General features: G+C 29.4%; 5 protein-coding genes across 5 annotated transcripts; 2 read left to right on the forward strand and 3 right to left on the reverse strand.

Annotated features, from left to right (window-relative positions):
- Position 1: 1 nt before the first annotated feature.
- Positions 2–1,571, reverse strand: Phum_PHUM060640 (seryl-tRNA synthetase, putative; the record flags this gene model as incomplete). Its single annotated transcript, XM_002423410.1, has 2 exons — positions 2–15; positions 197–1,571. 2 exons carry the CDS (start codon positions 1,569–1,571, stop codon positions 2–4), a joined length of 1,389 nt encoding a protein of 462 aa, XP_002423455.1.
- An 8-nt stretch (positions 1,572–1,579) lies between these two features.
- On the reverse strand, positions 1,580–2,450 carry Phum_PHUM060650 (zinc finger protein, putative; the record flags this gene model as incomplete). Its single annotated transcript, XM_002423411.1, has 3 exons — positions 1,580–1,778; positions 1,889–1,989; positions 2,361–2,450. The coding sequence occupies 3 exons, from the start codon at positions 2,448–2,450 to the stop codon at positions 1,580–1,582; spliced, it is 390 nt and encodes a 129-aa protein (XP_002423456.1).
- A 4,050-nt stretch (positions 2,451–6,500) lies between these two features.
- On the forward strand, positions 6,501–16,332 carry Phum_PHUM060660 (uncharacterized protein; the record flags this gene model as incomplete). The annotated part of the gene is made up of 23 exons (XM_002423412.1): positions 6,501–6,575; positions 6,709–6,768; positions 6,842–6,857; positions 7,118–7,267; positions 7,350–7,568; positions 7,667–8,768; positions 8,832–8,928; positions 9,003–9,339; positions 9,441–9,592; positions 9,674–9,913; positions 10,266–10,426; positions 10,522–10,852; positions 11,271–11,444; positions 12,529–12,832; positions 12,904–13,579; positions 13,612–13,864; positions 13,980–14,199; positions 14,316–14,474; positions 14,564–14,903; positions 14,985–15,122; positions 15,250–15,391; positions 15,902–15,993; positions 16,266–16,332. The coding sequence occupies 23 exons, from the start codon at positions 6,501–6,503 to the stop codon at positions 16,330–16,332; spliced, it is 5,505 nt and encodes a 1,834-aa protein (XP_002423457.1).
- A 1,271-nt stretch (positions 16,333–17,603) lies between these two features.
- On the reverse strand, positions 17,604–18,757 carry Phum_PHUM060670 (Nucleotide-binding protein, putative; the record flags this gene model as incomplete). The annotated part of the gene is made up of 5 exons (XM_002423413.1): positions 17,604–17,819; positions 17,899–18,052; positions 18,187–18,298; positions 18,378–18,576; positions 18,647–18,757. The coding sequence occupies 5 exons, from the start codon at positions 18,755–18,757 to the stop codon at positions 17,604–17,606; spliced, it is 792 nt and encodes a 263-aa protein (XP_002423458.1).
- Positions 18,758–19,269: 512 nt separating this feature from the next.
- Positions 19,270–22,587, forward strand: Phum_PHUM060680 (uncharacterized protein; the record flags this gene model as incomplete). The annotated part of the gene is made up of 10 exons (XM_002423414.1): positions 19,270–19,456; positions 19,531–20,154; positions 20,323–20,422; positions 20,507–20,777; positions 20,859–21,020; positions 21,127–21,304; positions 21,407–21,613; positions 21,740–21,901; positions 21,979–22,310; positions 22,393–22,587. The coding sequence occupies 10 exons, from the start codon at positions 19,270–19,272 to the stop codon at positions 22,585–22,587; spliced, it is 2,418 nt and encodes an 805-aa protein (XP_002423459.1).
- Positions 22,588–22,766: the final 179 nt, after the last annotated feature.

Here is a 22,766-nt window from a genome sequence, read left to right on the forward strand (position 1 = left end):
CTTAAATTACTAAAACTATTTAATAATAATAATAATAATAATAGCAATACAAAATAAATTTAAAATTATTCTGACCAATTTTTAATAGTATGCGGACTTAGTTTAAATAATTTCTTTTATCGAGGGATTTAAAGAAATCAACAAAAGAATTAAACAAAATTTAAATTATTTTATTAGAAAAAATTTTTCATTAAACAATCTGGAATAGGAAATTTTTTATCTTCGTCTTCTTGCTCTTCTATCAAGCAACCCAAGAGTTTTGGTACATCCACGATAGTTCCAGATACCAATTTCATAAACCTACTCTTATCGTCTTTATCGGCCATTTGATAAGACATCAAGAGTCTTTGACAAATGTATTTGTCACTTATTGAAATATTTCCCACTTCTATATATTTTTGCTCGTGACAAGAATACATTTGAATGCTAGCCCTTAAACATTCCCAGCACTCTAGGGAAGAAGCGTTGACGTAAACAACTCTAAAATGATGTCCCAATTGTTCGTACAGATTAATAACGATATTTAATGTTTTCCCGAAAATTGACATCATTTCGTTATAATTGTCCGCAGTGAGTGCAAACATATCGACGCAAGTTCTTTGCCAAAGGTTGAACAATCCTGATGATGATTCATCATCTTGCTCTTGAAGTGTGGGCTTATACTGTCGTCCGACAGTAAAATACTTCAAGGGTAAAGATGAGAAACCTATTGTGTATTTCGTGTGAAAAGCACAAAATGGATAAATGGAAGCACCCCCGACTAAATGCAATCTATAATTCGGTTGTACTTTTTCATTCGGTAATAAAACTGTAAAAATTGAATTGGGATCTGAATGATCGGCTCCGCATCCTTCCACAACTAAACTCCTAACAAAATCAGGATTTGAAAATGGTATATATTCATCTGCCTTAAGACCTTCCGAAAAGTAAGAACTCGTTGCCAATTCGAAAAGTGCAGCCTCACTTTTAAGGTAGCATAATGAGGGATCCCTATAATCGATCAGGTTTTGCTTTTGACCAATATCTAAATGACTGTATTTTTGATTGATTATTGGCCTGTCCTTATACTGGTGCACTATTTTGTCTTCTCCATCAGGAGTATCCTTATGCAATTCATTAGGCAGTGATAAACCTTTCATAATGACTTTTTCTTCGACTTCCCAAAAAGCTTTCATTAGAGTTTTCAAATCTTCTCTTACTATTCTACCTTCTATTTTCAATTTTTCCATTTCTTGCTTCGCTTCACCATCATTCCCAATCTTTTTCAGATCCTTTATATTATCAGCTATCTGAGTCTTTCTTTTTTCTAATTGTAATTTTGTTAATTCCAAATATTTTAAAAAATCCCACAACGATTTGAGTTTCAAAGGATCTATTTCTAATTTTCTTCTATCCACATTTTGTTTAAGCTTAGATATTTCTTCAAATTTTTTTTCCAGGTCTATATAAGGTTGAGTTAATGTTGTCGCTAACGGTGGTAGGCAATTGGCAGTTAATTTAGACATCCATATATACCTGGCAATGATTTTTTTTTGTTGACTTTTAAATACATTTTTTATATACAATGCCATTTTAAGGTTTATTCATTGCAAATTTCCATTTCATGTAAAGGCTGAGTTTCTATTCGTCTTCTTTTAGGCTCTATAAAATTCCCTTTACCAGCAGCTCTTTCGGAATCTTCTATGGTATAAGGTTCTTCTTCTAAATCCTTAAGTCTACGTTTATGCCCTTTCGATCGAAAATGTTCTTTAAGTGCTACTTGATCAATAAAATACCTCCTGTAAATTTAATTACTAACAATTAAGATTTGAATAACAGTCATTTACAAAAACTAACCTCTTAATAATTCAAAGATAAAAATTATAAATGATTTTAAAATATTACTTACGCACAGTGAATGCAGTAAAATTGAGCACATCCAGGTTTATTTAAATCTATTTCTTGATGTAATAGCGAAGAAACTTTTTCTGGTTTCAAGTCCTCATTTATCTAAACAGAGAAAAAAAAAAGAAAAGAAAATTGCTTTAAATAATTAATATAAATAAAAGAAAGGGTGACATTTATGCAAAAGATGAAAAAAAATCTATTTTACATATGTTATAAGAGTGCATACATAAGTCACATTTTGCAAAACCCAAAAATTTTTATCGATTTAGATATAATTTCGAATAAATTTACAAAAACATGAAAGTATTGTTTTTCCGGAAAATTTACTCGAAATAATTATAATTGAATTCATAATTTTTTCTTTTGTTAAATATAAAATAATGAAGGGTATCGGCATTGAAATTAATAATTAGATTTAAAGACATGTTCGGGGTTCTAAACATTAGCCTTTTTTCCGTTTATGTAATTATTACCTCATCTAAATCTTTTCTACGATTTCTGGTTCTCCAACGTTTTTTTTCGCGTTTATTTCCCTGGTAACTCTTTTTACGTTTGCACGGCATTTGTTTAAATAATGGTTTAAATAACTAAAATGAACTTATTATGCTACCTACAGAATTCAAAGGTTTTACCTTGTATTGAAATTTCCGTGTCAATTAATGCTGCAATCTATTGGCGAATAATATAATGAAATTCAGTGTTGCCAAGGCTTCGGGACGCGCACATTCATTAATTTTCATATCTCAATCAATAACAAAGTTATGTAGTGTTATTAAAATGCTTGAAACGTAAAACTACCACATCTAACTTGCCAGTTTTTATATTTTTCACGATATAAATACAATATTATTTAACTTGTCTTATTATAAGTAAAATAACCGCTCCCATTTCGGCTTGGCAATTCTTTGTGAGGACGCCATTTTGTGATTGCGAGCATAAAGAAACGCTCTAGAAATATTTAAAAAAAAAATGATTTAATGTTTTATTTATATCAAAACATATAATTTGTGCTGACTGTTATAAGTAAAAACAAATGAGACAATGTTTGTTGTGATGACGGGTGGGTCAACTTGCGCGGCATGAGGAAGCTCATTCAACTCTCACTCGCGAAGTAGATAGCTGCACCAGAGGCAGTCGTATCTTATTCATGGGTTTCCTTGTCTAATGGACAAATAACATTTAACGGGCGCTCGAACTGGCCCCCAAAATGGATCGGTTCGACGACCCTAAGAGCTATCGTCAGAAAAGGGAGTCCTTCACCCGTTCCTTGCAACATTTCCACGAAACTAGAGGGTAGGTTTTCAACAAAAAAAAAAAAAAATTCCAAAAAATTTCAAGTTTTATGTTTTTATACGATCTTTTCACTTCAAAAACGTTTCCTTTATTAAAATACAAAAAAATTTCCCAAACTAATTTACCCTTAACGAATTTTTGCATTAAAAATATTGTTACCATACTGTAGTGTATTAATTCCATTACTACATAATGATAGTAGTAAATTTCTTTATATTTTAAATTATTTTGTTATCACAAGTTTGTTATTATATATCACTTTAATACTTGTCAAGTATCAAGTCTCAAAACAAGTAAAAATTTTTGTTTTTTTTTTAAAATTCTATTAATTTCAGTGAGGTTGCAATAACAGTATTATATGGTAAAAATCATTAATTTTTTTTTTTCATAACTTTTATTTTACAGAATTTGTTTTTAATCTTTTACCCTAAGTTCATTTGTAATATTTCAAAAGATATTTAATTTTATATTGGTTTTATGTGTTTTTACAATTTACAGTGAGTGATTAAGCAAAAAAAATTTTTTTTTTAAAAGGCATTCTACCTTAATAGAATCTTTAAAATATTTTATCATTATTATTAGTTCAAAATAATCATTCTAAAAATTCAACTGTTAAAATTTCAAATCATATAGAAATTTTTTGTCACTTATTTTCAACTTTAATGGTTTAAAATTTATTATTTATTAGTGTGCACAAAGTTTTATTTATTAATATTTAGTTATTACCTTTTTTTATAATATTTAATAAATAGAATTCAGTAAATCAGTGAGTGTGACTTATGTATCCGAAAAACATTATGACAAACTTAAAAATCTTAAATCGGTTTTTAAACTGTAAAACATTTTAATGCTGGAATACGTTTGTTTCATTACAGTAATATTACTGTTTGTTTGTTTGTTTACAAATTTTAAATAAGTGGTATTAGTGACACTATTAGGAAGACAATCATTAGTTCTATCATAAAATGTTTTTTTTTTTAATAGGAAATCAATTTCAAATATATATATAGATAAAGCTATTATATTTAATAGTATTATTATTTACATAAACTTATTTCCAAAAAATTATTTTTTTGAGTTTTTACTAAATCCTACCCTTAAATAAAATGTACATGATATTCGTTTGTAGATGTTTGGTAGTGCAAGAAAATTAAATTTTTTTATTTAACTATATTGAATATTTATATTATTACCTTCATTTTGAGTTTGTCAATTTTTTTTTTTTTGTATAATTTATTTTTCCATATTATTAAATCATGAACGCATAATTACTAATTTTTTTTTTTTTTTAAAACAATTTTAATTCTTTTTTTAATTTAGTTTTTTTTGTTTTTAATGATTTGTAAAATTAAATTTTAACTAATCAATTGTTCATTCAATTTAATTTATTTTAAGGTTTTTCTTTTTTTTTTTTTTTTTTTTTTTGTCACAATTTAATCAAAGTTTTTAGTTTCATAGTAGTAAACAAAAGGAGGGAAGGGGGGGAGGGGAGAAAAAAAAAAAACAATCTTGTTGTTGAATTGTTATTACATTCTTTATTTTTAAAATTTTTTAGCGCGCCTTTATTTCACATTGGCAATAGGTTGTGATGAAAAAAAGATTACTTTTACACTCCTACCGTTGAAAAAAAAATTTTTTTTTTTTTTTTTTGCGTTTTTAAAATTTATTTAATTAAAGTTATTTTTGTTTTTTTTTTTTTTTCTCCATATAGGACACCGTTTAAGAAAATTCCCCAATTTTGCGGCAAGGAAGTGGATTTATTTCGATTGTATAATGTAGTGACACAACGTGGAGGATGGGTTAAGGTAAGAAATAACAATAAACAATTTTTTATTATTATTTATTTTTTTATTTATATTATTAAAACCTTCTATTTGCCAATCATATTCGAAACGATTGAATTTGCCGTTGTCAATCTTGTTAGATTCTTTAAATCCAAATGATTTCCTTTAAAAAAAAAAAAAAAAAAAAAAAGATTTCACAGGAAATATGACCGTTATTAACAGGCAATTAATTAAAAAATGTTTACCTTTTGTTTTTGTTGTAAATGTCATAGTGTTGTTATATTTTTACACTTTCTTTCATTTTTTTTTTTTTTGGCTTTGATTGAATAACATCTATTTAATTACACAAATTTAATACTTTTAATTTGATATATATATATATATATATATATATATATATATATATATATATATATAAAAAAGAGTTTTATTAAGGAGGTTCGAATTTTTAAATAATTAAAATGCACATTCAATCCCATCACAAAAACGGTTTTTTTTTTTTTTTTTTTAGTAATTTAACTCGATTTTCATTTTGATTTATTTATTTATCGAAGAGGTTAATAAATAGTTATTAATGCAGGTTAGTTGATTAAATGAAAACTATATTGAAAATCATTTATCAATCTTCACAACATAAATTAATTTGAATAATGTACTTTGTTGGATTTGAAAAAAAAAAATAATAATAATAATAATAATTTTTTTTAACGGTTTGGATTCAAAAAAAATAATGCATGCGTTAATTTATTTACTTGACAAAATTTTTTGTTAATTAAATTTTATGATTTAATTTGTGAATTATGTAATTGATAAAGAGAGTAATGAGTTTAAATCAATATTTGACATGTTTTTTTTTTTTGTCTCCCCAACTTTAAAAGTCGGTTTTTTGTAAATTACGCAGACGCATCACTTTATTCGATAATTGCACAAAAGCCCCATCACGTGATATGATGGTCCTATTCCAGACCAAAAGGTGATTTACGATCAATACCTCATACGCGATCAAGGATTCCCGTATTATACCCGTTACATTATTTTAAATTTAATCATTGTTTTTTATATTTATTTAAAAAAACACCCCCTCCCTCCCCCACGGAGAGTAACAACACCGTTCGAAATTTGTAAATTTTATTTTATTTAATTTTTAGGTCAATAGAAGTAATCAATGGAAAGAAATTTTACAAGAGTTCAACATACCAAAGGGATGCGTGAACGGGGGAAACGCACTCAAACAAATTTACCTTAGGTATGCAAATAAATAATTATTGCACGTTAAAATAATTAAATAAAAATAACACAAGGTTTAAGGTTTAAGGTTTTCATTCATTAATAAAAAAAAAAAAAAAAAAAAATTTCAAGCGTTGATTTAAATTAATTTTTTCTACGGTTATTCATTAAGAAAAGAATAGGTCGTTAAATTTTTCTTCATGTATTTACAATTAAAATTGTTAAGAGAGAGAGAGAGAGAGAAAAAAACCTTAAATTTTCTTCGTTCTTACCAAATTTCGTGTTTACATTTTGATTTTCCATTTTCCGATGAGACGGTTGGTGAAAAAAAGACACGGAGGTGAAATGAAAATTTTTCTCGTATGCATCGCGGAACTTTTGAACGTTTAATGGTGGCAGTGGCGGCAGTGTGTGTTCACGGACGAAGATTTTTTTGTTTGTTGTTGTTGTTGCCTCGTACTCGATCGCTGTTTAGCGAGACGAGAAAGTTTGTTTCGTTCGTCTTTATTTCTCTTAGCGTGCTCACTGCCCACTCGACGTCTGCACAGTGACTAGACTTTTACAACGTGGCCTACGCGTAAACCACGTGCTCCTGGTCGTACTATCGGACATGAATGAAAATTCCACTCCTTCCTAAATATCTGTCACAGTCACAGCTTCAACCTTGTGAGAAAAAAAAAAAAAAAAACTACGATTTCAAAATTCTTATCGCATATCGATTGTGAGGAGTCGCGCATTTGATCTTCGTTTGGTTAATACAAATTTTATTTATTTAATTTTAAAAATTTTACCTCGATACGTATACACAGTAGTAGTCTCTTAATTTTGACTATTAATAAAATAATATTTTTTTTTTTTTAATAATAATAATAATTTTTTAAACAGAAATTTAATTTTTTTTTTTTTTTTTTTAATTAGATACTTAGATCGTTATGAAAAAGTCCACTATTTGGGTGAATCAAGTGACCGGCACGATATTGATGAAGAAGATATTGAAACTCGTCACAGGAGATGGAGTACCCGGTCCATACATACCGTTCCCCTAACATACAACCATCATCAACATGTTATAATTGGTTTGTTATTTTTAACACGTACAATAATAATAATAATATTTTCAATAAAAAAAATTCAAAATTTTTTTTTTTTTTTTTTCAGATAATCTTAGAAAATTTAATGGCCTCTCATCCGACATTTATAAAGCCTCCGATTATGATAGGTTAGCACTGTCATTAGTTTCTCCATTACCAAACGAGCAGGATTTTGCTATAAATGTATGCACCCTCCTGTCGAACGAAGGGAAACATACGTTAAAATTAGACAAATGCCCCAGGATCGTTGATTATTTGCTTGCTCACGCCGGGGTTTACAATCATTGTATGTATTGCCTTTACCATTTTTTTTTTTTTTGACTAAATGGAAATAAATTAATAAAAAAATTTGAATTCATTTTTTTTTTTTTTTTTTTTTTTTAGCTAATCTTCGGGTATTATTTGAAGAAGTCTACGGTAAGATTCGGGGTCATTCATTATCAAATTTTTGGAAAGATGTTTTAGAGCATAACGAATTGTTGGATCTTACGAATGAAAATAATTTTGTTAAAAAACCTCCGAAAAAGTTTAGAGTTTTTCAACCCGCACATTTTCGAACTTTTAACAATTACGATAATTCCACTCGTCCGGAAATCGAATCGACCGCCCATACGAAAAATCTAAACCCCAAAAAATGCGATTGGAAAATGGTTAACGATATTGTTGTTTCATCTCGAAATGAAATTAAGGGAAAAAATGAATCTGATGCTGTAGTCGTGAATTTAAATGAAAAAAATGAATGCAGTATTCGACATCTCTCAAAAACCGACGAAACTAGTGTTAGTGATACGTGTAACAATACTGATAAAAATGAACTTGACGCGGTTGTTACTGTTGTTGACAACACAAACGAATCAGTGATTGTAAATAATGAAGAAACCGAAGGTAAAAATTCAAATGTATTTAAAATAAAAAACCTGAGTGGAAATGAAAGTACGGATATCATTCCCGATTTTTCCAAGTGCGTTGAAAATAATTTTACCGTTAATTCAGACTTGAGCAGTAAAACTGTCGAGAGTGAATCCGTGTTATCTAGAAGTAAATTTGATGATATTGTTAAAAGTACTGATAAATTAAATTTAAATATGAATGCGAATAATATTACTTGGTCGAACTCGGTGGTGGATTGTGATGAAAAAGACTCGGAAACAGCCTTGGATAGTTCGGAGTTGAAAATTACCTCGACATTAACGGAAACCACACGATTCTGCCATAACAAACCCATTGATTTGTTTTCTTCCGAATCGACAAACATTTCAACGGTGGAGAATCAAAGCGATGTCGATTTCAACGATACATTAAATAATTTAGAAAAATCAGCTTTAATCGAAGAGGAAAATGAAAGGTTAAAAGAAGAAGAGGAGGCTAGAAAAATTGAAGAGGAAAGGTTAAAAAGTATAGAGGAAGCCAAAAAAATTGAAAAGCAAATGAAAGAGGCGGAATTTTACGAGGCGTTGCTGAAAAAAGAAATGGAAAAAAAGAAAACGTTTTGTTGGGAAGAAAATTCCGTCAAAAAGAATCATAATAATAATAATAATAATAATACGAGAGAAAATTCGTTAAAAATAGAAGCTGAAGATTATGAATTATTTTGCCTGGGTCGTGAAAATGGGACTAGCGATTATATAGGACAACGTGTTCTGCAGGTGAGTTTTTTGGAAAATTCCAATACTTGGTTCGTGTTTTTTATTTTAATAAAAATTTGTTGTGTTGTTTACAGGTGGCCCAAATATTACGAAACTTGACCTTTTGTGAGGAATCCATGCAAGTGATGGCAAAAAATTCAACTTTTTTAAGATTTCTCCTACTCTGTATCAATTCAAAATGGTCTTGTTTGCATCAGCTGGGTTTGGACATGCTGGGAAATATTTCGTCTGAGCTAATCATAGAGGATCCATCGGTGGATCAAATTTTTAAAGCATTTTTTTGGACCGTGCACCGCGGAATACATCATTCTAATCGTTTTTTTGTTATTTCTTGCCTTGAAATTTTAAATAAAATTTGCCAAAAAGATGAAAATGAAGACGTCGTGTGTAGAAATTTAGATCAAAACGTACGTAAGGAAAACATTTCAGTCAAAAAAGGTCAAATTTTTAAAAACAGATTAATATTATTATTATTTTTTTTTTTTTTATGTAATTATAGATTTATAATCAAGTTTGCCGTCTCCTCAGTCTTCATGACATAATGATTTTATTGTACACTTTGGAATGTTTGTATTCAATGTCGTCCATGGGTGAAAAAGCATGCACATATATATGTCGATCAAAGGGAGCCGTTGAAATGCTGTTGGCTTTAATAACAGTTGAAGTAAAAAAAATTTCCTTTTTTTAATTTTTAAAATATTTGTAATTTTTTCAATGATAATAAAAATTAAATTTTTATTCATAGGCTCAAAGTTACGGACCAAAGGCGTGCATTTTAATGCGCGTTATCGAAACTGTGTCTGGAGCAGTAACTCCCAGCGTCTCAACCGTTCCTTCTTCCGCCACTGCTGGTTCTAATTCTCAAACTCAAGTATCACCTGGAGTGGGATCTGGCGTGGCACAGACTTCAGTTTCCATTGCAGCACCTCCTGCTATGACCGTTCAAACTGCTACAATACCAAAAATAATTCATACTTCAAACATAGTTCGGACCGGCTCACCTAGTAAATATCATAAAATATAGAATAAGAAAAAAAAAATTTGTTTTTTTTTAAAAAGTGCGCCATTAAACTAGTAATTACTAACGTTTCAGAAACAGTGGTTGGTATGCCCATGGCAGCTGTGGCAACTCCAGTCCAGCTGGCTCCTGCTTGTACAACTGTAATGCAAACTTTGCCGACAATTCAACAGCAACACGCTCATCAGCAAACAGTACAAGTAAATTTATTTTTTAATAATTAAAAAAAAATTAACGTCCACTACATTTATCTTACTTGAGAATTTTTTTTTTTTTTTTTTTTGTGTTTTAAACTCTAAACTAATAATAATATTTGCAGGAAAACGAACAATTTGCATTAGCCTGGCTCAGAGCTACGTTTGAATTAAGTGCCGGAGGAAAGGTAGAGCAGCAAGACTTATATAAAAGATATGTGGAGTCGTGCAATAAAATGGGTAGAAAAGGAATTATTGCGTCCTTACATTTTCCTCGTTTTGTTAGGTCAGTATGGCGTCGTGACGTAAAAATTTTACGTTTCGCGCACATCAATACATGATAAGTTAAATTTTTTTTTTTTTTTTTTTTTTCTTTTTCAGATCCGTTTTTGGTGGAACTGTTGGGCCAAAATCTCATCCCGTTCCTGCGACCGATCTCAAACCCGGGGGTCCGACCACTCTTTTTTACTACGAAGGAATAAAGGTGCGCGATGTTCCCCTGACGATAAACATCAAACTTGTCCCGGTGACCGAAGTCCCCCGACCAGTGATGAAAAAACGTCCCTCGGCGACGACTCCCAAATCTAAAGCCAAACGTAAAAAACCCGAGTCTCCGCCCTCGCCTATATTGAAGGCGCAGCTTATTTCACCGAACAAGCCTTCCCCTCCTTCGCCTTCCCCTGCTTTTCCCATGTCCGAAGGCAAAGTACAGGTAAGTTTTTTCTTTTCTTTTCTTTTTTTTTTTTTTCTTATTTTTTTTTCGTCCCCATCCCCCCCCCTCTCGTCAAAAAAAACATTTTTTTTTTTTTTTTTTAATAGTTTTAAATTAATTATTATAAAGAAAAACGTTTTAATTAGTAATTTTTTTTTAGGAATACAATAATTTACAATTTTAAGCAGTTATTTAAAACTTTGAAATACAAATAAGAAAGATTAGATCGAACATTTGATTATTTGAAATTGATTTTTACATGATAGACTTCAAATGTTCGTTTTTTTTTTAACGCGGTGGCTTTTTTTTTTTTTGCTGTTAATACTTCTTAATATTGAGAAGAGCCTTAGAGTGCATGTTGTTTGTTTTTAAATTAGATGTGTAAACTAGATTTGATTGTTGTAAATGTGCTGTAAAGGTATCAACTCAAACTCATCCTGGTTCGATTGCCGTGGGGCATAGTTCTTCACCCCCTTGCACGCCTCCTCCTCCGCCGATGGATAATTCAACGTTAATCAAGAGCCTACTGGCGTCGAAAGTAAGCGAAATCTGCATGACCGCGCCTATTGGCATGCTATCCGATAACCCGCAGGTTTGTCTTTTTTACAAGTAACTTTTAATAATAATAATAATAATAATACATTCAAGTAGTGGAAGTGACATTTCTTAAACGTTCCGATACACATTATATAAGTATAATTATCATTACGATGCGAAAAACGCAAGAAAAGCATAAATTTTTTTTTTTTGATTTTATGAATATCTATTTTGATTTACCAAAACTAAAAATCAAAGTGTGTTGTTATTTTCTCTATGCTTTTTGAAGCATGTACGATATTTAATTTTTTGTTTGAAAGAAATTGTTTTGTGCGTGCGTGTGTGCGTGCGCGTGTGTGTGTGTGAATTTTTTTTTTTTTTTTTTTTGTATTGTTTTGCATCGTTTATTTTTGCATGTTTTATTAACCTTTTTCCCGTGACATCCTGCAGAACCGAATTCCTTAACCGAGAGCTATTCAATGGGAAAATCCTGAAATGAAAAAAAAAGACCGCCTTTTCGTGATCGCTCAAGAAAGAATTGTTATGCTTGCGGAAAGAAAACGTAGGAAAGGAACGATGTCCCCTTTATATAAAAAAAAAAAAAAAGCCGTAAGATTATCACAAATTTAAAAAAATTCCTCATCGATTGATTTTTAATCAATAGTTTAGACTTAAAAATTACACGTAAGAAAAGGAAATCATTATTCCCGAACGTACAGTAATAATAATAAAAATTATATTAATATACACTAATATCGGTAATGCAGAGAATGTGTATTAATTTTTATTCAATTAAAAATAATAATAATAATAATAATAATATATCGTTTGTTAAAGTTTGTGAAGTGTGCACACATAATTAAAATTTCTGTGCTCAATAGTCTTGGCTTTTAAATTCACATAATACGTATATATATTTGTTTTGGCCGTATATTTAAATAAAAAAAATTAATAAGGAATAATTATTATATTTGTTAATGATTTTAAAATAGTGTTAATTAAATTATAATTTTCCTTTAAATAAGGGAAAATTATATTGGCGAGTTTTTTACTCACTCACTGGTCGAGGTCGATATGATATAAATTTAAAAAAAAAATAAAAAATAAAGAAAAAATAATAATTTATATATTTTGTAAAGGTCACACAAAGACAGCAGCAGCAAAAGATACTTCAACAGCAACAACAACAACAACAACAAATGCTTTCCAAGTCGGATGTTCCACTCAAATCAAAAGTTTTCAGATTAAATGGAATAATACAGGATACGTTGACGTCAGAAAATCATTTGACACCTTCGATTGTCAGACTAAACAAAGAATCACCACAACCAATTACGACAACCATTTGTAGCGTAGGAAACCCGCTTAGACCAAAGACTCCCAAGATAGATGGAGAAGATTCGGATTCTATGGCTTCAACGAGTAGAGATTGTGCTACAGCAGGTATGATTTGTTTGTTGCGCATCAGGTTAATAATCGTCAATTGTTATTTTTTTCGTTTTATTTAATTCCAGACGGTGGAAATGCGTCATCGTTTGAAGATAATGATAATTCTTTGACTAGTTTCGAGGGTATTTTTAACGGGACATCGGAGCCTTTAGATTTAGACGCACCCGTGTCGTCGATAGTCAAAGAAAATTTCTTAAAAACAAACGAGAATAAAAGTGAAATAATATCGAGAGACAAAAATTCAAAAACGAACGAAAGTGATAATAATAATACTGGAATATCTGCCTCGCTTAAATCTTCGGGAAAGGATAATGATTTATCATTATCAAAACATGCGGATGAGAAAACCATGACTTCAGAATCCTGTACGAAGCAAACGCAAAGCAAATCTTTAATGCTGGCAGATCTTTTGGATAAAAAAGAGGGTCCGGCTTTGAACGGTGTTTTGGGAAAAGATTTGCGAATCGGGGAAAAAGGACTTGAACTAGTGGAAAAAGCAATATTAAAAGAAACAAGTTTAAATCACAAAGGAGTTACTGTAAAAAAAGATAGTGTAGTGAATGTGAATGGAGATGCGAGGACAGGGGGGGATCATCGTTCAACTGTGATAAATAATGCAACGTCTTCTCAGTGCAGAAGCAAGAGGTCGGCGAGCACCGAATTAGATGCAATTGAAGAAAAGCGCTTTAAAACGGAAACCGGATCTTCAAAAATCAAAGGTATTCTTTTGACTACTCTTAAGTAAAAGTATAATTAAATAATTATAATCTTAGTTCAATTCAATTCATATATGTATATTTTTTTTTCACCAAAGCAAAAAATGTAAAAGAAACCGGCAGATTCGATGACGCCGTAGAAAAAGGCGACAAAGATGAATTGAATGGTGAGGAAGAAGTTCGGGCTTCGTCAACGGCAGCAAATTTGTTTGCTGCTTTGGCAGCTGAAGCATTAGAGGATGAAACAGATTTTGATGTATCTAATGAACCACAGCCACAGCCCCAAACTGTTGTTGTACCTCACGGTCAGGTGATTATCCTTTTTTTTTTTTTTTCTTTCTTACGATTTATTTCGGGTTACGAAAAATAATGTAAGCAAAAATTTTGAAAGTATAAATTATAAATTTGCTATTAAAAATTGACAGATTCGTTCATTGTACTTGGGCGAGTCTTCTCCTTTACTAGTTACCGCATCAGGTACGCGGCAAATAATCATGACTCCCAGTCAGTTATCGCAACAAGGTCAAGTTTTAATTTCCGCTGGAGGGCAATCTTTACCGGTTATAGTACAGAACCAAAGAATTGTTCAAGGAAGTTCAGGACAAATGCTTGTAGCATCCCAACCGCAACAATACATCATGTCAGGTGAGAGTGTAACTCATTTTCTAACGGTCGAAATTATCATTATTATAATAACATTTTATAAATGATTTTTTTTTTTTGTTTTTTTAAAGGCAATACTCAAAGTCAAATGCTTATAGCTCAGCCACAAACAGCCCTCGTTCAAGGTCAACCCCAAACAGTTTTAGTTGCACAGGCCACACCTCAACAGCCTGGCACGAAAACTATTATAATTTTACAACCACAGTCTCAGGGTAATGCAAATTCTGCGCAACAAAAAATGGTGGTAACTTCTCAAGGTATATAAAGTGTTCTGCGGTTCGAATACATTTTTTTTTTTTTTTTTTTTTAAATTTAAATCATGAAAATCTTATTTTTGTTTTTTTAGGTACACCAATGGTTGTTACTCGCCAAGTCATTCAATCACAACCGACGACCAATTTATCTTCCTCTGTTCCAACAACCTCGGTTACAACTTCGACTTCACGAGATGGTTTAACCACCGACGTCTTAAACTCAGGACTGCATAGTAATTCACCTGTACCTTCTTTACAACAAAATGGCTCTCAAATTCAAATTATAAGTTCAGGAGTTCAAAATAACGCTCCAATTTTGAATCAAAGTGTTAACGATAAGAACAAAGTTCAGAATGGTACTACGAAAATTTCAAACGGTTCAAAAGTCGCGGACGGGAGCGTGTACCTTTGCGAATGGAGAGGTTGCATGAGGTAACATACCTGACCTTGTTTTTTTTTTTTTTTTTGAAAAAAAAAAAAAGAAAAAAAAATTGAAATTTTGTGGATTTTCAGGAGTTTTAAAACTGCAAACGAAGTTTACATGCATGTTTGTAATACCCACTGTCCTAGTAATACGGAGGTAGAAACTCAATGCCTTTGGGAAAGATGCGATGGAATGAAAAGGAAAAGATTTTCTTTGATGACGCATTTGTTCGATCGTCATTGCAACGCTGATGTAAATAACTTTTTTATTTATTTATTTTTTCTTTTCTTTAAAACGTTTTATTCAACGTCGAATTTAAAATTATTTTTAGGCTTTAAACATTATGGCCGCCAGGCGAAAGCAACTTTCAACTCAGGGTAGAAGTGAAATCCCGGCACCGACGCCTCCTCCGCCACATCCTGGATACGCTCCAAACGCAGCTTTTCACGCTATCAAGAGACACGCTCTCGAATTCGTGAATCCAAAAGAGCTTTTGGTGAGTGTTTAAAAAATCTTTTGAAATTCATCAGTTAAATTTTTTTTTTTTACTAAAACCAACAAGTTAAACGTTTAAACGTACACGTTGGATTATTTTGTTAAATGCTGCTCTCAGAAAGCAAATGGTTCGAAAGGCTCACAGCCACAGCAAGCTCCTCTTCCTCCTCCCCCTCCGAGTTCTGTACTTTTGGCCAAGGTTGCTTCAACCCCCGTCCAAGTGAAGGTAATTAGGGTAGAGTGATAATGAGGATTTGAAAAGTTTTATGTATATTTATTTTTATTGCACTTTTTTATTTTTTATTTTTATCGAATTAAAATGGTTGACGTTATGGTTAGACCAACCCCCCCCCCCATTCCGTGGGGGTTGAAAAAACATTTTTTTTTGTAACACTACTTTAGTAAAAATGTCTCTTGTTGTTTTACATTAGTTCGTGACGTAATATTGATGTTGTGTGATTGATTTCACACAAAAAATTTTCATCTTTAATTATTATTATTATTATTTCAGGATGATAACGAAGGACCTGTGACAAAAAGTATTCGGTTAACTGCGTCGCTCATCCTTAGAAATTTAGTTATATATTCATCTGTAGGTAGGAGGTAAGTAAGTGAGGAGGAGGAGGAGGAGGAGGAAAACTTTTCCGGACGGTTATTTTTATTTATTTATTTAAAAATTAAATTTTTAGATTTTTAAAAGGATACGAACCCCACCTTGCTAGCATAGCACTAAGCAACGTGGAATCATCTAGAACGATAGCACAAGTATTGGCAGATTTGAACGATTCTTCCTCCCGATGACTTGATTGTATATAAATCGATTATTTATTTTTTTTTATTTTATTTTATAAAAATTGATTAAACCGTTTGTTCAGGTTAAACGAAAACATGTCGGTCGGTCGGTTGGTCGGTTGTCGTCACAACCTTCCCGTGACAAAATAAATAAATATATGTGACCGGTTTAAATAATAAATTTTTATTGACAAATGATGCAGAAAATACTTAAATAAAAAAAAATGTCCAAAAAGAGAAACTTATGATAGTATTTTTTTTTTTTTGTTATATTAAAACCAAATGTAATTTCATCATCTTTTAATATTTTATTATATAGTTAAAATGTTAAAATTATGAATGAAGAAAAACATAAAAAAAAAGAATTTTAAGCTACATATTTTCAAATAAAAGGGTCAAATTAAAAAAAAAAAATATTTTTTTATTATTATTTTTGATTATTCTAAATCAATAAATTTTTATTAAAATAAAATTAAAAATTTTGAATGATGGGGAATTTAAAAATAAAACAATTGTCAACATAAAATTATTATTATTATTATTATTATTTGTTTTTCTTGTTTATTTGAGACTTATTGACAAAAGGCAACAACAAAAATTATTATTGACATTAAATAATTTTGGATTAATTTGTTTATTACAAATATTCGGACAAAATTAATTTATAATTTTTTTTTTTTTAATGTAAATAAAAAAGTTAAATTTAGTTCGGCCATTTTGTTTTTTTTGTACTGGTTTATTGAAAGAGAGAGTAGGAGAAAAATTGCTACTAATTTACCTAAAACATTTTTTTTAAATAATTAATTTTAGTTTTTCCTTTTAATTTGAAATTATGTTTTCATATTTATTAATTTATTTAAATAAATGACTAACTGTCATCATCATTATTTGGATTTAATTCAAATTTAATAATTGTTTGATTGGGGATGGGGGATGTGGGAGGGAAGGGGGAAGGGAAAAAAAAAACAAAATTTCGCGATAATGTTCAAATCTGTTTTATTTTGACGTTGAATTAATTTAAATAATCGTAAATATTATTATTATTATTATTATAAATTGACGCATTTTAATTAAAACAAAAAAAAATTGTATTATTATTATTATTTTTTTATAAAAATAAATATAGGAATGTAAATTTAATTTTTAACCGTTTTTTATTTGTTTAAATATTTTATTTTTTAACAATATTTTTTTTTTGGTAAATATGTAGCAAAATTATTGTTTTTTATATAGGTACCAATTTGAAATAATGAAAAATATTATAAAAATAATTATTTTTTATTTTATTTTATTTAAAAAATTAAAAATTTTTGACAATCAAAAACAAACTCTTAAAAGGAATAATCTCAATAAATATAATTAAAATGTACATCACAAGCGTTAGTTATCATATGAATTTTTTAAAATGAATTATTAATTAATTAATTACAAGGTACTGTTTGTTTATCAATTATTTTATTAACTATGCTACTAAATTGTTTATAATTTTCATTTTTTAAATATGAATCAAGCAATGATTTATGTAAACCATCAGAATTACTAATGGATATATCAAGAGGTACACTTCCAAGGAAATTAATATTGCATGCATTCGCAAGTGATTCTCCACCACCTTTTGAAAAAATATTTGTCGACTCCTGAAAAAGGGAAATAATTGAACAATATTAAGAAATGAATTCTCTCGTAAATCATAAAGAAGAGAAGATAATAAGTTACCGAACAATGAGGACAAATGTAACCACTCATATTTTCGATGAGACCCAATATAGGTATTCCTGTTTTCGAACAGAATGTTATTTGCTTTTGAACATCTTCTAAGGCAACCAATTGAGGAGTTGTAACAACAACAGCACTTTTGTTTTTTAAAGACCTATAATTTTTTTCAACAATTATTGAAAATGTTTAATTCAAATTTACTTTTCGAGTTTATTTAAATGTAGCAAACGAAATATGAAGATGTTAAAATAATAATCAATATGTTGTAAATGTTTTATATTTCAGTACCTCAAACATTCCATGAGTGTTATATGTTCATCAGATGTTCCTGGAGGTGTGTCAATAACCAAATAATCAAGATCTTGCCAATAGACATCATTTAAAAATTGTCGAATCATACCTGATGACACATTGAAAAGAAATCGAGGTATTAATTTTTTTCATAATACTTTTATTTATTTATTTAAATTAAAATTTACTTGTTTTTTTGGGTCCTCTCCAAACTACACTATCATTTTTATTTTTTAATAAAAAACCAATCGACATAACTCCTAATTTTTTTTCTTCATCTAGATAAACTGGAACCCAACCTTCAGTGGATTGAAAAACATCTTTATCTTCTAATCCTAATAAAAAAGGTAAGCTGGGACCGCATAAATCAACATCTAATAAACCGACCTAAAATAAAAAAAAATTTAATGTAAGTAAAAATTATTAAATTTATTAAATAAAAAAAAAATTATCATACTTTGAAGCCTTTATCTTTAAGGGCTAATGAAATGTGTACACTGACAGTTGATTTTCCAACACCTCCCTTTCCAGATATTACCAATAAAATATTTTTAACTCCATCCAACATTTTTTTTTAAAAATAAATTACTAACGAACGTTAAAACTTTTTAACTTTTCAATTGTATACCAAAAATAAAAATTTAAAATAATTTTAAATTGTTAAAAAAGATTTTTAACCTCAAAGTTTGATTAATCACTCTAAAGTACGATAAATTAACTAATGTAAAGATTTAAATATTATTTTGTTAGATACCGCTCTGATAAGATGTTATTTAAATCGGTTAAAAATTATTTATATTTTTTTTTTATGATATTTATTATTGTAATGACTAAACTAAATTGATATTAATTTTTTTTTAACGTGACATCACGTCTTAAACGTTTTTTTTTTGCTTTTTTTTTTTTTTTTTCTATTGAAGTATCCCTCCCTGGCGATACTTGGAACTTTATATAGACTTTAAATTGAATATTTTTTTGGAATTTCATTTATTATTTTATATATGTTAAATGTGTCAAAATGTATTTGATAAAATATTTTTGACAGGTTTTTATTGAAATAATTAAGTACATTTTGGAAAAATGTACGAAACGGGTGTTTTTGGAGCTTATACTTTTTTTGCTCAAAAGCAACCTGGTGAATTATGTGGCAGTAATGGTCTTCCACTAACTCCTAATTCTGTTATTATTTATGGTAAATCTCAATCATTAATGTGTCTCAAACATGCCAATTTATGTGAATATTTGGACATCTTTAGGGGAAAACATGGTAAGTCTTTTTATTGTTTTCAATTTTTAAATTTTCAATTACTAATAGGTTTTCCTTTTTTTTTTGCATTTCAGAAAGGATAATTGTCACCTCAGAATTTTATCACTCATCTTTGAAAAATATCCAAAAGCCTATTGAACCAAATTACCTGTCTAAAATTGTGAAGGAAATATTACTCGGATTGGAATATTTAAATGCTAATGGAATAGTTCATAGATCTTTATCACCCAGTAACATACTATTCGATGCTGATGGTAATGTCAAATTATTTAACTATGGTCTCTATTTTATGAGCAATAATGGCAAAAACGTTTCGTTTCCAATCGGTTCTCCAAAATATACTGCTCCAGAAGTTTTTTTAATCAAAGATAAAACTCCATCAGGTCCCAAAGTAGATATTTGGTCTGTAGGAGTTATTTTGGCAGAACTTGTTTTAAATAAAGAAATATGGTGTGATTTAAAACTTAATCAAGTGATAAGAAAAGTTTTAAGTTTGATTAATTGCAGTGGAACAGTTTTAGAACATTTGTCAAATGAACACAGGTGCAATGACATTTATAAAAATTTACCTTCCTCGCTTAAAAATTTTATTAATTTGTGTTTGATTCCTAGTCCGCTTAATCGTTTGACTCCAAGTCAAATGATTAAACATGAATTTATAAAACAAGATAATAGTTTAATAGAAAATGCTGAATGCGGTTATCACATAGATTTTCTAAAAAGAACAACAAGAAAAAATATAAACTTTGAAATTTCAAAAAGTAAAATTAATGAGATTAATTCAATAAACAAAATTTGTTCAAATAAACCCGTGGGAATTCACAACAAAAATCCGAATGTTGAATTATCTAAAAGAAGTCTCAAAGAAATTTATCATTTATGGCAATTAGCTGGAGGAGACATTTATTGTGAATTGAAAAAACAAGGGATGATTAAAACCAGACCTCCAACATTATCCCTTCCAAAGTATGTAATTTTTATTTTATTTTTAACCCATACTTAATATTATAATCGTAAATAAATTTTTTTATTTTATATTTTAAATTACAGTTTAGTTTTACTAGAAGGTACAGTTTTTGGAGAAATTAAAGATTCATTCTCTGTACTAGATCTTCGAGTTACAGTTTTACCATTAAATAGCCTGCACCAAAGATTGTCACATTTGACATTTGAAGATTTTTATCCATTAATCGAAATCAAATCACCCAAGTTGAAAAATAAAGAATCTTTAACTCAAGAAAAATTTTTACCATTAATCATTAGAGAAAGAGATACAGAATATCAATTTTCTAGAATCATTTTGTATCATCGTCTACTTCTTGTAAACTAATTGCTTTAAAAAAGTAAATATTCAATTTTATGTTTCTGAGATCAAAACAATTGTTTTTATCTATTTTTACAGGGTTATCCATTCAAAAAGGAAGCGATAATAAATGAAGCTGGAATTGATATTCCTCCTTACTGTAGGGGAAATGTTTGGGCTGCATTGCTGGGTATAGTCGGTGACATTCAAAGAAGCTATGAGATAATTGACAAAGAAACACCCAATTCAACTGATAGACAAGTAATTTAATAATTATATATATTTAATAAAATAATTTTGTTATTTAGTGAAACATATCATCGGTTGTTTATCAGTATCAAATTTAAATTTTCTCATTGAATTTTAGATTGAAGTTGATATTCCAAGATGTCATCAATATAATGAATTATTATCATCCTCTGAAGGTCACAAAAAATTAAAAAGAATATTAAAAGCATGGGTTACATCTCATCCTCAATATGTTTACTGGCAAGGACTCGATTCTCTTTGTGCTCCTTTTTTATATCTCAACTTTAATAACGAAGGTAGAAAAGTGTGAGTGACGGGTACCATTTTTTTTCCCCCCTTCAACTTGGCAATACAAAAAGTTTTTTCTGATTTATTTTTTCGAATTTTTTACATTTTAGCTCAGGCGTATGCATGTTTATCTGCATTCATACCAAAGTACCTAAATAATTTTTTCTTGAAAGATAATTCTGCAGTCATACATGAATATTTGGCCAAATTTCGACATCTGATTGCATTTTACGATCCGGTTTTATTTAATCATTTAGAATCTATTAATTTCATACCGGAATTGTATGCCATTCCATGGTTTCTCACGGTGTTCTCGCGTAAGTTAATTCTCACATTTTGTTTTTTTCTTTAATATTTATAGTAAAAAGTTAGCGTCAAAAGAATTTGACAATTTTACGACAATATAAAAAATAATTTTTTTTTTTTTTTTTTTGTCAATTTAGACGTGTTTCCTTTACATAAAATATTTCATTTGTGGGATCGTTTACTTTTGGGTGACGCGTCTTTTCCGTTATTCATCGGATTGGCGGTTTTAAATCATCTCAGAGATATTCTCCTTTGCTCTGGATTTAATGAATGCATATTACTTTTTTCCGATTTACCAGGTATGAAATTAAATCAATTTTTTATATTTTTCTAAAAAAAATTTAGATTAATTTTCTTTTTTTTAACCTGATTTCAGAGGTGGACATTGAAATGTGTGTCAAGTATTCAACAGAAAAGTACAATAGCACTCCTCGAAGCATCACGTACAGGTGTCACGAATATCGAGAAAATACACCAAATTCCAGTCTCGATTTAGAAATGTCTCCTTTATCAGTATCCGAATTGCAGAGCGAATGTTGCCCACAAATAAGTGCTTCCGATCTTTTGTCTCTCATCAATAAAAACAATAACTCAAATGTTAAAAATTACGTGACGATTGATATAAGAAATTTAAACGAAACAAATTGCCTTACTTTACCGGATAGTATTCACATACCCTTCAATACGGTATCATTTTCAGAAAAAGAGGTTAGTACAAATATGACAACGAGAGACTAATTTCATACGTTTCGAAAACTAAACCATTATTTATTTAAAATTATTTTTACAGGTTCCGAAAACCAAGGAGGGAAACCTACTCCTTAAAAGTAAAGGTAAAATTATTATTATTATGGGATCGGGCGGTGAAAATTTGTCGGAATTTTGCAGATGGTTAGTAGAATGCGGTTTTAGTAAAGTTTGCAGTTTACACAAAGGAATTCAATCACTTTCGAATACAGGAATTTTAAAATCTTCAAAAAAATAGCACCAAGAGTAAATCATAAAAATATTTTCATATTAAAAAAAAAAAGATCAAATATAATATAGGAATTGTAAATAAATATTCGAAACGTATATTAATTGACAATTATAAACAATTCCTACATTATTTCTAAAAGGGCCTTTGGGAATTCATCGAGTTATCTTTATTTAGAAAAAAAGTAT

Source organism: Pediculus humanus, genomic scaffold (genome assembly GCF_000006295.1).
Source record: "Pediculus humanus corporis 1103172107410 genomic scaffold, whole genome shotgun sequence".
NCBI lineage: Eukaryota > Metazoa > Arthropoda > Insecta > Psocodea > Pediculidae > Pediculus > Pediculus humanus.